The following is a 13347-nucleotide window of genomic DNA, read 5'->3' as shown; positions in this document are numbered from 1 at the left end:
CCGTGGATAATAATATTGGTATTTGGTAAGCGCTTTCTAGTGCCAAGCACTGTTGTGCATAGAGCGTTGGAACGTAGTAAGCACTTAACAAATAGCACAGTTATTAAGGTAAGCAAATCAGATGCAGTATCTGTCCCTCATGAGACTCACAGCCTAAGGGGGAAGGAGAACTGGTATCTTCTCTCCATTTTACAGATGAGGAAACTGTAGCACAGAGAAGTCAGTGACCCAGTTCACGGGTATCAGGGAGAGATAGTTTCGCTGAGTCATAGAGATACGATTAATAGCAAAAGGTTTCCTGTAAGAGGTGTTTTTTGATTTACAGACCTTTGTAGGATCGGCATGTGAATGGGCCAAGGGGCGCAAAAGTTGTGAGAGGGCCACATTGTGATCAGCTCGTGCATACCCATCTGCCCTCTCAGCACCCTCATATAGGTGTATTTTCAGCTGTACACACGATCATATATTTTGACTACTGTAGTTATAAATAGACGGCTCGATCCCACCCCCAAACAGAGGGAGACCTCACAGGTATTTAAAGCTGAGGTTTGGTTTCTCCTGGGGGAAGACAGGATCTAGGAACCAGAGTTATGAGTTGGAAGTAAAATAGAAACAAGAGAAAAGGAGAAGCACGGGGTGGGGGGGAGGAAGAGAAGGGGAAAGGAAAAGGGTGGCAGAAAAGGGAAGAAGTGGGAACATACAGCCAAATCTAAGAATCCTTCAGCTTCCTCCCTGGAACAGGTCACGAGCGAGAGGAAGGGGTTCAGGCAGAAGGCCAAGAGGGCATGTGGAGAAACTATGGGAGGGCAGGACCTCAGCTGACTCAATAATAATAATATAATAATAATGGTAATGGTGGCATTTGTTCGGTGCTTACTATTCACCAAGCACTGTGCTGACCACTGGGGCAGATAGAATACAACCTGATATTAAAAGGAGTGTCGCCTTCTGGGAACCGAGTCGGTACCAAAATGCCCACACTGAAAATGTGTCGTGGTGACTTTGCTCTGTATACAAGTAGGTGATGTTTACGGGTGAAGGGATCCAGGGACAAGAGGATGGATGGGCGCTTCAAACTCAGCCATTTGGGACAATCTTCCAAGAAACAGGATTGGGAAAGAGCTGGAGTGACTTTGGAGGAACCCCAGTTGAAGCAGGCCGAGGCTGGGCGTGCCTGGAGCGTATTTCGTTTACAAAGGAAGTGAGTCTACAGGGGTCTGGATGGTGAGGCATTACATCATAACACGCTAACAACCCAAAGAGCAGAGAGAGAGAGAGAGAATGGGATTCGGCCAACAGAATTCGAAAAGGAGGTGGGTAGGTGGGAGGAGAGGGAGAGAGACAAACAGAGGACGAGAAAGAGATACAAACAGGGATTGAGAGGGAGAGAAATAGAGTTTAAAAAGGGGGAAGAAGGAAAGATGGAGAGGAAGACAGAAGGCGCTTGATAGAGGTGGAGAAAAACAGAGAGATTGATGGTGAGGGAGGGAGATTGATTAAAAGAGAGCAAGAAAGACAGTGAAAAGGAAACAATGTTGTGGAAAAGATGAGGGCGTCACAGCCCCCTTGCCAGGATTTTCCATTTAATAATTTAGCAGCCAGTCAGTCAGTAAATCCTATTTACTGAGCACTTACTCTGTGCAGAACACTGTACTAAGCACTTGGGAGAATACCGTATAAAAAAATAAAAGACCCATTTTTTGTTCACAGTGAGCTTACGGTCAGAGGGGGACACAGGCATTAATATAAATAAATAAAATTACAGAGAGGTACAAAAGTGGTGTGGGGCCGGGGGAAGGGGGGATAAATAAAGGAAGCAAGTCAGGGCGATGCAGAAGGGAGGAAGGGAGGGATTAGTCAGGGAAGGCCTCTTGGAGGAGATGGGCCTTCAAAAAGGTTTTAAAGTTGGAGAGAGTAATTATCAGATATGAAGAGGGAGGGTGCTCCAGGCCAGATACAGGACGTGGGTGAGTGGTCTGCAGTGTGATAGATGAGATCAAGGAACAACGAGAATATGTCAAGCACTGAATTAAGCACTGGGATAGATACAAGATAATTAGGTTGGACACAGACTCTGCCCTCCAGGGGGGCTCCCAGTCAAAGTAGGAGGAAGAACAGGTATTGAAAGCTCATTTTATAGATGAGGAAACTGAGGCACAGCAGAGTTAAGTGACTTGCCCCAGGCCACACGGGAAGCAAAAGGCAGAGGTGGGATTAGAACCCAGGTCCTCCAACTCCCAGGCCTGTGAACTAGGCCATACTGCTTCGCATTTGAAATGACAAGAGTCTTCTCAGAAGTTCTGAGAGCAAAATATCCCCAGTAATAATTGTGGTATTTGTTACGTGCTTACTATATGCCACGCACTATACTAAGTGTTAGGGCAGATAAAAGATAATCAAGTCCCACATGGGGCTGACATTCTGAGTAGGAGGGAGAACGGGTATCGAATCCCCATTTTGCAGATGAGGGAACTGAACCCCAGAGAAGTGAAATGACTTGCCCGAGGTCACACAGAGCATGTGGCGGAGCCGGGATTAGAACCCATGTCCTTCTGACTCCCAAGCCTGTGCTCTAGGCCATTGTGCTTGTCACAGCTTCCCAGAAAGAGGCATCCCTGTGGGCTGGCTCTCCCTGAAGATGCATTATAACTCAAAATTCTGAGGAATTAGAAATGTAAAAAACTGCTCGAGAAGGTGAGAAGGGCCTCCTGCCCAGACTCACCCTCGAAAACATTCCCAACGGAGCCAAAACTCTAGCCAGGCTTCCTAACGGGATCCGGAAAGGACAGACAGCCAGGGGAAGGTCACCAGGATTGCTCAAGATTCTATTTCAGAAAAACCAAAGAGAGGAACTTCTGAGAAAGTCACTATAAATACTGACTGAAGAATATCAGTAGAAGCCAAGGTGGTCTAGCGAATAGAACCTGGGCCTGGAAGTCCGAGGACCTGGGTTCTAATCCCAGCTCTGCCACCTGTCTGCTGTGGGACCTTGGGCAAGTCACTTCAGTTCTCTGGACCTCAGTTTCCTCACCAGGTAAATGGAGATTTGAGGCCGTGAGACCCACGTGGGACACGGACTGTGACTAACCTGGTTGTCTTCTGTCGACCCCAGCGCTTAGTACAGTGACTGGCACATAGTAAGCACTTAACAAGTACCAATAAAAAAAATTCATTACAGGAAATGACTGGAAAGCCACATTTCAAGAAACCACACATTTTCCCCAGCGGTCAAAAGTAACGGTATCTCTTAGCATTTCTGTATACCGCTACAGTAACAATAAAAACCATAATATTGGTTAAGTGTTTACTGTGTGTCAAGCACTGTTCTAAACTCTGGGGAAGATACAAAATAATCAGGTTAGATACAGCCCCTGGCCCACACAGGGCTACTAATCTAAGTAGGAGGGAGAACGAGTATTGAATCCTCATTGTACAGGTGAGGCAAAGAGAAGTGAAGAGATTTGCCCAAGGTCACACAGCAGGCATGTAGCAGAGCAGGGATTAGAACCCAGAACCTCTGACTCCCAAACCCAATCTCACTAGATTGTAAATCCTTTGAGGGCAGGGGTCACATCTACATACTCTCCCCCCCAAAACTCTCCACATACGCCACCGAGTGATTATTTTGCATCCTCTAATATTTAAGCACTTACTCATCCACCTATTCATCTCTCCATTCTCCCTTTTAGCTGCAGTGATTTTTTTGTGTGTCCATCTCCTCCGCTTGATGGTAAACTCCTTCGAGGCAGAGATGGTATCGTCTAACTCTTGTTGCATTCTCTCAAGTGCTTAATACAGTGTGGGGTACACAATAGGTGCTCAATAATTACTCCTAATTAATGATATTTTGGTCCCCCAATGGCTTTATCCCTAAATTGTGCCCAGTTAATACACCTGACCCAGTGGAGAGAACAGGGGCCTGAGACTCAGAAGGACCTGGTTTATAATCCCGGCTCCACCATTTCTGCTGTGTGCCCTCGGGCAAGTCATTTATCTGGGCCTCAGTGATCTCCCCTGTAAAATGGGGATTAAGAGTGTGAGCCCTATGGGGGACAGGGGCAACTTGAATCTATGCCAGCACTTAGAACAGTGTTTGGCAGATAAGCGCTTAACAAGTACCATTATTATCGTCATTAAATACCCATCAGTTAGAACCTGTAGTGGAGAGAAACCCGGCTCCGTTTCCAACCACCGTCCGTGGCCCATAATCGGCAGATTCAGACTCCGTGCCTTGCTCAATCAATCAGTCGATCAGGGGTATTTACTGTGTGCAGAGCACTGGACTGAACGCTTGGGAGAGTACAATATAAGAGTTGGTAGACACGTTCCCTGGCCACAAGGAAGTTAGAATCTAGAGGGGGGTGACAGTGATATTAAAAAGTTAATAAATTACAGATCTGGACTTTAGTGTGACTGTGAGTGACTCTAGACTGTTAGCTCATTGTGGGCAGGAATGCGTCTGTTTGTTGTTATATTGTGCTCTCCCAAGCGCTTAGTAAAGTGCTGTGCGCACAGTAAGCACTCAAATACGATTGGACAAATGAATGAATGAGTTAGTGCTGCGGGGCTGAGGGAGGGGTGAATAAAGGGTTGTGAATTTTCTTTCCGGACCGTTGACGCGATACTTGCCCAACGTGGAGTTATTACCATTAATAACAATAATGGTATTTGTTAAAACGCTTACTTTGTGTCAAGCACTGTTCTAAGTGCTGGGGGTAGATACAAACTAATGAGGTTGGACGAGCTCCATGTCCCACACCGGGCCACACGGAGTTTACGCTCTAGTGGGAGGAGACAGACCTAGATCTCCTTAAGCGAGTGGGTCTAGGAGAGAAAAGTCCCCCACGGTTGTATCTGTGAAAATACCACTTGTTTGCTGCGTGACCTTGGGCCAGTCATTTCACTTCTCTGGGCCTTATTTACCTCAGCTGTATAATGGGGATTGAGACTCTGAGCCCCACATGGGACAAGGACTGTGTCTTAGCCGATTTGCAGGTATCCACCCCAGCGCTTAGTACAGTGCCGGGCACATAGTAAGCGCTTAACAAATACCCCCATTATTATTATTATAGTTGTTCACCTTCTCTAGGCCCTGGCCATTTGAGTGAGCAAGGTCAGACTCCAGTGGTTAACAGAGAAATCAGAAGAAATAATTGATGCCGCAGTTGATTATAGTAATAATAATTATTATTATGCTATTTGTTAAGCGCTTACTATGTGCCGAGCATTGTTCTAAGCTCTGGGGTAGATACAAGTTAATCAGATTAGACACAGTCCCTGTCCTACACGGGGCTCACGGGCTTCATCCCCATTTTATGGATGAGGGAACTGAGGTCCAGAAAAGTGAAGTGACTCGCTCAGGGTCACACGGCAGACAAGCGGCGGAGCTAGGATTAGAACCCAGGTCCTTTTGACTCTCAGGCCCGTGCCCTCGGCCTTCTGATGCCAGCTGGAAGGGGTTGGGACCCCTCCATCGAACTCATCCTCTGGTCCCTGGCTCCCAGACAGCCCCCTCCCCCTCCCGGGGTCTCTCTCCCACCCTTAAGACAAGACCAGGACGCTCGGACGCCGACGAAACGTATTTCAAATAGTTTAATTTTAAAAATATTCTATTCAGTGCTAAAATATGTCTTCACTCACAGTCGCCCATTTCCATTCTCTTAAACTTCTGTTTTCTTCTTTTGGAACGAAAAAAATAAAATCACAAGAGTTCGATTCGACATGCAGATTCCAAAGAAAAGGAGTTTTCCCGAAAATCTGAGCTGGGTTGTGGGGGAGGAAGTGAAAGGGTGAGAGGGGTGGGCAGAGGGGGATTGCCGTAGCCACACTACACAGGCCACACAAGCTCTTGCTGGGACACGGGCCGGGGTGGGGCCGTGGGGGGAGTGGGCGAGGGCAGGCCGCTGGGGGGGCTCCGGGAGACGGGACCGCTGTAGGGAGCGGGAGCGGGACCACCCCGGAGGCTTGTCCGCTGGGGGAATTTCTGAGCATCTCCCCCTCCTCCTCCCCACTCCCGCTCCCCTGGCACCGGCCCCAGGACCCGCTGGGAAAGTCCCCGGGCCGCAGCCCAGCCGGTGAGTATCCGGCTCCAAGCCGGGGGCAGTCAGGAGGCCTCAGGGTGGAGGTTCTGGACGGAGACCCTTCTCCACGACCCGTCTCTCCAGGGGTCGGCGGGTCGGGGAGGGGCCGGGCCAGGGGCTGCAAACCGGGGGGCGACAGCTGGGCTCTGGAGCGGCGATGGTGGGAGACCCCCCCCCCGCCCCCAACCCGGCCCGCCGAGGCGGCAAGCGGAGCGGGGGCGGCCCGGCCCCCGGCCCGTGTGGCCTCCGACCGGCCCCGGGCCCTCTGGGACCGTCCCGCCCGGAGCCCTCGGCCTGGGGGCCGGAAAGCAAGCAGAGAGGGGCCTAGGGGGCAGGGAGGTGATGCCGGGATCCCGGGCCGGACTGTGGGGCCGGGGCCCTCCCCCACCAGCGACGCGGCGTGGCCCGAACCAGAATCCAATAAATAGAGGCGAGGGGCCGGGTAGGCAGGCGGGCGGGGCTCAGGGGTCCCGCTAGCTCTCGGATGCCGTCGGCGGCGCCGCAGGCCGCTCTCCACAGAAACGTTTCAGCGGCGGAGCCCCGGGGTCTTCCGCTTCTTCGGCCACCTGGGGGATGGTTCGGAAGAGAGAGCCAGAGTGGGTGGGGGGGTCGCGGGGGGCTGGAAGACCGGGCACCCCTAAGGGGCCCGGGCCCCTGGGCTGGTTCCCTGTGCCCTCCCCACTACCCCAAGGTGGGCCCCTTTTGCCCGCCCCTTGGCCGGAGCGGGCCCAGCCCTGGTGTCCGAGCCTCCCTCCATACCCGCGACCCCTCCGTCGGCCCCCTGACCTGGGTCTCCACGGGGACGGGCTCCTCCTTCGTCAGGGTGGGAGGTTCGTCGGCGACTTCTGAGGCGGGCAAGGAGGGCTCTGGGAAGGCAGGAGGGTCAGGGAGGCTTCCCGCCCACCCTCCCCTCGACCCTCCCCGCGGCCCCGCCCCCACCCACGCCACCCAAGGGAAAGGGCAGCCAAGCCCCCACCCGATGGGGCCGGCTATTGCCGGGAGCGGCACAGCCGCTTCCCTGGGCATCAGAGGCTCGCTCCGTCGGTCCCCCCGGTGCGGACGGCGACGTGGAGGGACCGCAGGAGGAGGATGGAGGGACGGCCCGCCCCCGGGACTCGCTCACCCTCCAAGATCTCCTGGCCCAGGGTGGGCGGCTGGGAGTCATCCGTGCGGAAGTCGGAGGTGTGCGCGGGGCTCAGGGACTCGCTCTGTTGGGGGCTGGGGCTGGAGTTGGTGCTGCTGTCCACTTTGAGCTGGTAGACGTCGGACATGGAGCTCTGGTTGCTGTTTTCGTCTGGACGCCGGACCGCAACGGGGGAGGAGGAGGAGGAGGAGAGGGCGTTGGGGGCACGGCTCCGGGCCCTCCCCGCCCTGCCTCGCCAGCCCAGGACCGACGGTAGGCCGGGCCTGGGCCGGACGGGGCCTTGGGGACACCGCGGGCTGGAGGAGGAGTCCCTGGCTTTGGGCAACCTCGGTCAGAGGGCCAGGCTGCGGGCCCGCTCGGCGCCCCCCGGCCATTGGGAGAGGCAGGTGGGACTCACCCTGGAACTCAAGGAGGAGGGAGGAGTTGGCGGAGGCGTCGGAGGGAAAACCGTTGGGTTCCCGAGCTGCCGAACTGTTGGACTTGGACTTCTCTTTCTGGAAAGAAGGACAGGCAGTGTCCCGTCAGGACTCGAGCGGCTGGGAAGACCAGCACCCCCGAGCCATCCAACTAGCTCCGGGTTTGGAGTAAAAGAGGGACAAGTCGGGGGTGTTGGCTGGCCCGCCTCTAACCGGGAGGGCCACCATCCCCCACCCCCTGGTCTGGCCCACGGCTTCTCTGAGCGTCAGGCAGCCGGATCTTCATTGCTTCTGCTCCCACATCCTCCCGAGGCGCTTCGGTCCTCAGTACTGACTCCTGGGCTCCAATGTTTAGGCACCTACTTTCCTACTGAGCCATTTTTCCTTTCTAATAATAATAACAGTTGTGGTATTTGTTAAGCGTTTACTATGTGGCAAGCACAGTTCTAAGCATGGGGGTAGATACAAGGTAATGAGGTTGGAAACGGTCCCTGGCCCACGTGGGGCTCAGGGTCTCAATCCCCATTTTACAGATGAGGTAACCGAGGCCCAGAGAAGTGAAATGACTTGCCCAAGGTCTCCCAGCAGACATGTGGCAGAGTCGGGATGAGAATCCACATCCTCTGATTCACAAGGCCCGGGCTCTTTCCTCTAGACCATGCTGCTTCCCTTCTCTTCTTCCTTTCTCTTCTTGTACCTGTCATTTTCCGGGGGTCTGTCTTCCCCGTTACACTGGAAGCTCCCCGAGGGCAGGGGTCTTGGCTACTGACCCTGTTGGACTCTCCCAAGCACTAAGCACAGCGCTCTGCACACAAGAATTTGGAAGCTCCTTCAGGGCACGGCTCCCGTCTACTAACTCTTTTGTACTCTCCCAAGTGCTTAGTGCAGTCAGTGCTCTGTACACAGTAGGCGCTCAGTAAACCTTCCGGCTTGGTTGATCCTGAACCAGACACATGTTCAGAGGCCCAAGAGTCCTCGCTGCTCCCAGATGCCGTTTCTAAGCCCGAAGACTGGGAAGACCTGGCCGTTGGGCTGCTGTTCTGTGGGTCTGGGGGATACCGGGGGAGGAGAAGCAGAGGGGTTCCGAGCCCAACCGGACCTCCAGAAGTGCAGAGGGGGAACGAGACCCCGAACCAACCTATCTTTCTGGGATCAGGGAGTTTTCGGGGGTCACTCTGGGCTAGTCCGGACCCCGCTGGGGGCAGCAAGGAGCCATTCATCATTCGATCGTATTTATTAAACGCTTACTTAATAAACCACCTTCAGCCAGCCTTTTTTAGCTCGCGGCCTTCGGCTCCTGGCGAGGCAGCGGGACAAAGCGAGCCTCCTTGCCAACTGGGTGGTCCCCTGGGAGCCGCGCTGGGCGGGCCCAAGGGCACCGGCGGGGTTGTGGGAAGACTCAGGATGTTTATGCTGTGGAGCGAGGGGAGGCTTGGGGACCCCTGGTCACCCGGGGGGGGGGGTCTGCGGACACCTGGCCCCAACTGTGCTTTGCACATAGTAAGCGCTTAACAAATGCCATTATTATTATTATTATTGTTGTTATTATTATTATTATTATTACTCCACTGGGCCCAGCCTGCGAGGCTCAGCCCCACGTGCCTTCCTTACACAGAACACTGCCCCCTTGCGGCCGGTTCGAGTTCTGGGCCGAGCCCAAAGGCAGAGAAATTCCCTCCTCGGCCCTTCTGGAGGCTAAATAAATCCTCATAATAACGATGGTATTTGTTAAGCGCTTACTATGTGCCAGGCACCGTACTAAGCGCTGGGGTGGATCCAGGCTACTCGAGCTGGACAGGATGCAAGCTAGGTGAGATGGACACAATCCCCTTCCCACGTGGGGCTCACAGTCTCGATCCCTATTTTACCGACGAGGTAACGGAGGCACAGAGAAGTGAAGTGACTTGCCCAAGGTCACGTAGCAGACCAGTGGCAGAGCCGGGATTAGAACCCATGACCAATGTTATCCGTCCCGCTGTCTTCCGTGATGGGGCACGGGTCTTTCGATGCAGAATAAAGAGGGGGCACTCCCGGGCCCCACCCTGAAGACTCTCGGAGAAACCCTGCTCTCGCTGGGACAGGAAGATGCCACCGTCCCTGGCATCCAACACTTACCTCTTTGCTGTCAGTCACTGGCACCCACTTAAATATCCGAAGGGACGTGTCACCCACAGTCACCCACTTCTTCTCCCTGGCACAGGAGGAAACCGGTTAGAGGGTAGGGGTCGTTGATTCCCACTCAACCCGAGGGGTTCTTCAAGGCAGCCCTCAACAGACTCTGCCATGTTAGGGGACCCAAAACAGGGCCTCTGGGGGTTAATCTCCCTTCCCCCTGGTTTCAGGACCTACTGCTCTATACTCTGGCCAGCTCACACTACATATGCGTCCCACAGGACTTATGTATAGATCTGTAATTTATTCATTTATTTACTTATTTATGGATACTAATGCCTGTCTCCCCCTGTAGACTGTGAGCTCGTTGTGGGCAGGGAATGAATGTATCTGTTGTACTGTACTCTCCCAGCGCTTAGTACAGTGCTCGGCACACAGTAAGTGCTCAATAAATACAATTGAATGCATTATTGAAAACATCCTTATGGATCAGAGGTGGTGAAATGTTGCGGAGCGGGGGGGAGATTTTCCATAGTCATCCAGGGAGGCCAAGGACAAGCCAGAACCAGAATTCCAATCCCTCATTCCCAGCCTGATTTCTAAAAAGTGTGGCCTAGTCTAGAAGAGCACAGGCCTGGTGACCAGAGGATACGGGTTCTCATCCCCGCTGTACCGCCTACCTGCTGTGCAACTTTGGGCAAGTCACAACTTCTGTGTGCCTCAGTTTCCTCATTTGAGGATGACGACGGTATCTGTTAAGCGCTTACTCTGTGCCAGGCACTGTCCTAAGCGCTGGGGTAAATACAAGCTTATCAGGCTGGACAGAGTCCATGTCCCACCTAGGGCTCACAGCATTAATCCCCATTTTACGGATGTGGTAACTGAGGCACAGAGAAGTGAAGTGACTTGGCGACAAGTCACAGAGCCCACAAATGGCAGAGCGGGATCAGAACCCATGTCCTTCGGACATCCGGCCCGTGATTCTATCTGCTAGGCCACGCTGCTTCTCTTTGCAAAATGGAGATTTACTAACTCTTCTCTCTACTACTTAGACTGTGAACCCCCGTGTGGTTCAGGGACATGGTCTGATCTAATTATCTTGTATTTACCTCAGCACTTGTAAAGTGCTTGGCATATAGTAAGAGCTTAACAAATACCATTATTTGTTTTTATTTATTTACCCTATTTATTTTGTTAATGAAATGTACATCGTCTCGATTCTATTTAGTTGCCATTGTTTTTACGAGATGTTCTTCCCCTCGACTCTATTTACTGCCATTGTTCTCGTCTGTCCGTCTCCCCCGATTAGACCGTAAGCCCGTCAAACGACAGGGACTGTATCTGTTGCCGACTTGTTCATTCCAAGCGCTTAGTACAGTGCTCTGCACATAGTAAGTGCTCAATAAATGCTATTGAATGAATGAATGAACGAACCATTACTCTGATCGTTATTATCATTGTTCATAGCACTGCATCTCCGCAAAAGAATTTCCATGCAGTGGGATCTCGAATGAGCTTTTGTGTGTAGGGGGGTGGGAGGGAGTTATTATATCTGGCTGTGAACAGCTAAAGGGGTGCTTTCTGAGTGCTCATCTGGCACTAGTCCTCCAGGAAAGGTACCTCATAAAGGCAGAGCTAGAAGGGAAGCATTCCAAATTCCAGGAATGACTAGGTTCCAAGTGCCTGGAACCTCAAAGATAGCAGACAGTCCAGGAGCTGCCCAACTCCCGATATTCCTGGGAGTTTAGTCTAGGGAACTGGGTCCCTCTGTAGAATTAATCTGAAATGGACCTCACACAAGCAGAGGGACTGGGATAGATTCATATACCAGATGGCCAGCGTGAGTTTTCTGAACTGAAAGGATGGAGGAGGAAAAGTCAGAAGTGCTGGGTGGTCTATTCCATGCCAAATGAGTGGATGTTCAAGAGGTTCATCACCATACATGTCCCCCAAGATCTCTGGTATCCTTTATGGAGATGCAACCCTGGGCCGGATGGAATGATGCTTTGATGCTGATCTTTTAATCAATCAATGGTATTTTTGGAGGGCTTATTAATGTGCAGAGCACTGTACTAAGCGCTTGGGAGAGTACCAAAGAGGTGGTAGTCAAGACCCTTGCCCAGGAGCTTAAAGTCTAGAAGGGGAGACAGATATTAATAAAAATAATTAATAATATATCATTTAAAGACATTTAAAGTGCTGTGCGGTTGAAGGTGGCATGAATACCAAATGTCCAAAAGTCACAGATTCATTCATTCATTCAATCCTATTTATTGAGCGCTTACTATGTGCAATACACTGGACTAACCCTTGGAAAGGATGATTCAGCAGTAAAGAGAGACAACCCCTGCCCACACCGGGTTTACAGTCTAGAAGTGGGGAGACAGACAACTTGGTTCACTCATTCATTCAATCGTATTCAAACTTGGTTAACAGTAATAATAATAATGTTGGTATTTGTTAAGCGCTTACTATGTGCGGAGCACTGTTCTAAGCGCCGGGGTCAGGGGAATCAGGTTGTCCCACGTGGGGCTCACAGTCTTCATCCCCATTTTCCAGATGAGGTAACTGAGGCCCAGAGAAGTGAAGTGACTTGCCCACAGTCACACAGCTGACAAGGGGCAGAGCTGGGATTCGAACTCATGACCTCTGACTCCAAAGCCCCTGCTCTTTCCACCGAGCCCCGCTGCTTCTCTACCATTACAATTCAGAGAAGCAGTGTGGTTTAGTGGCAAGAGCCCGGGCTTGGGAGTCAGCGGTCATGGGTTCTAATCCTGCCTCCGCCACTCGTCGGCTGTGTGACCTTGGGCCAGTCCCTTCTCTGGGCCTCAGTGACCCCCTTAAAAATGGGGATTAAAAGTGAGCGCCCCACATGGGACAACCTGATGACCTTGCATCTCCCCCAGAGCTTGTCACAGAGTAAGCGCTTAATAAATACCAACGTTATTATTCTTCTTATGGAGAAATGGCATCTCCCCATTCGTGTCATGAGGAGAAAAGGGATGACAGGCCTCCCCGGCCCCCTGTGCGCATGCGCGCCGCGATGGGCCGCGGCGTCATGACGTCACCGCCCCGACGCTGGCGCTCGGCCCCGCCTCCTCCCCCTCCCCCTCCCCCCCCCGTCCCCTGAGGGGCGCCGCCCGGCCCCCCCCTCCCCCCGCTCCCCTCTCACCATTTGCGCACTTTCTCGATGGCCGCCATCACCTTTTTGATGTCATCCTTGGCCCGGCTGCGGGTCTCGGCCCGGACCGACCGGCCCGACATGGCGGCGGCGGGAGCGGCGAGGGCCGGGGCTCTTGCTCCCAGGACACCGAGGGAGGGAGCGAGCGAGCCAGCGAGCGCGCGCCGCACGCGCCGCCGCCGTCACCGCCCGCCGCCCGCCGGCTCTGCCCCCCCCCTCGCACCTGCCCCCCCCATCCGCGCGCGCGCACGCTCCCGGCGCGCGCCGCGCCCCCGCCCGGCTGGTGTCCGCAGCGCGCCTGCGCGGGCCCGGCCCCGGCCCTGCCGCCCTCCCTCCCCCCGCCCCCCCCCCCCGGGCGCGCGCGGCACGTGCCCCGGGCGCGCGGGGAGGAGAGGCGCGAGGCCCCCAGCCATC

At 53.5% G+C, this 13347-nt stretch overlaps 1 protein-coding gene across 1 annotated transcript; it reads right to left on the bottom strand.

The window, feature by feature from the left end:
- Window positions 1–5574: 5574 nt before the first annotated feature.
- On the bottom strand, window positions 5575–13087 carry BCL7B (BAF chromatin remodeling complex subunit BCL7B). Its single transcript, XM_029082878.2, has 6 exons — window positions 12925–13087; window positions 9756–9831; window positions 7622–7718; window positions 7204–7374; window positions 6867–6946; window positions 5575–6646 (listed from the first exon to the last, which is right to left on the bottom strand). The coding sequence occupies exons 1-6, from the start codon at window positions 13014–13016 to the stop codon at window positions 6554–6556; spliced, it is 609 nt and encodes a 202-aa protein (XP_028938711.1). The 5' UTR covers window positions 13017–13087; the 3' UTR covers window positions 5575–6553.
- Between the last annotated feature and the right edge of the window lie 260 nt (window positions 13088–13347).

This window comes from Ornithorhynchus anatinus, chromosome 17 (assembly GCF_004115215.2).
Source record: "Ornithorhynchus anatinus isolate Pmale09 chromosome 17, mOrnAna1.pri.v4, whole genome shotgun sequence".
In the NCBI taxonomy this organism is placed as follows: domain Eukaryota; kingdom Metazoa; phylum Chordata; class Mammalia; order Monotremata; family Ornithorhynchidae; genus Ornithorhynchus; species Ornithorhynchus anatinus.
The sequence above is the reverse complement of the archived record's forward strand: the minus strand, read 5'-3'. Positions and strand labels throughout refer to the sequence as shown.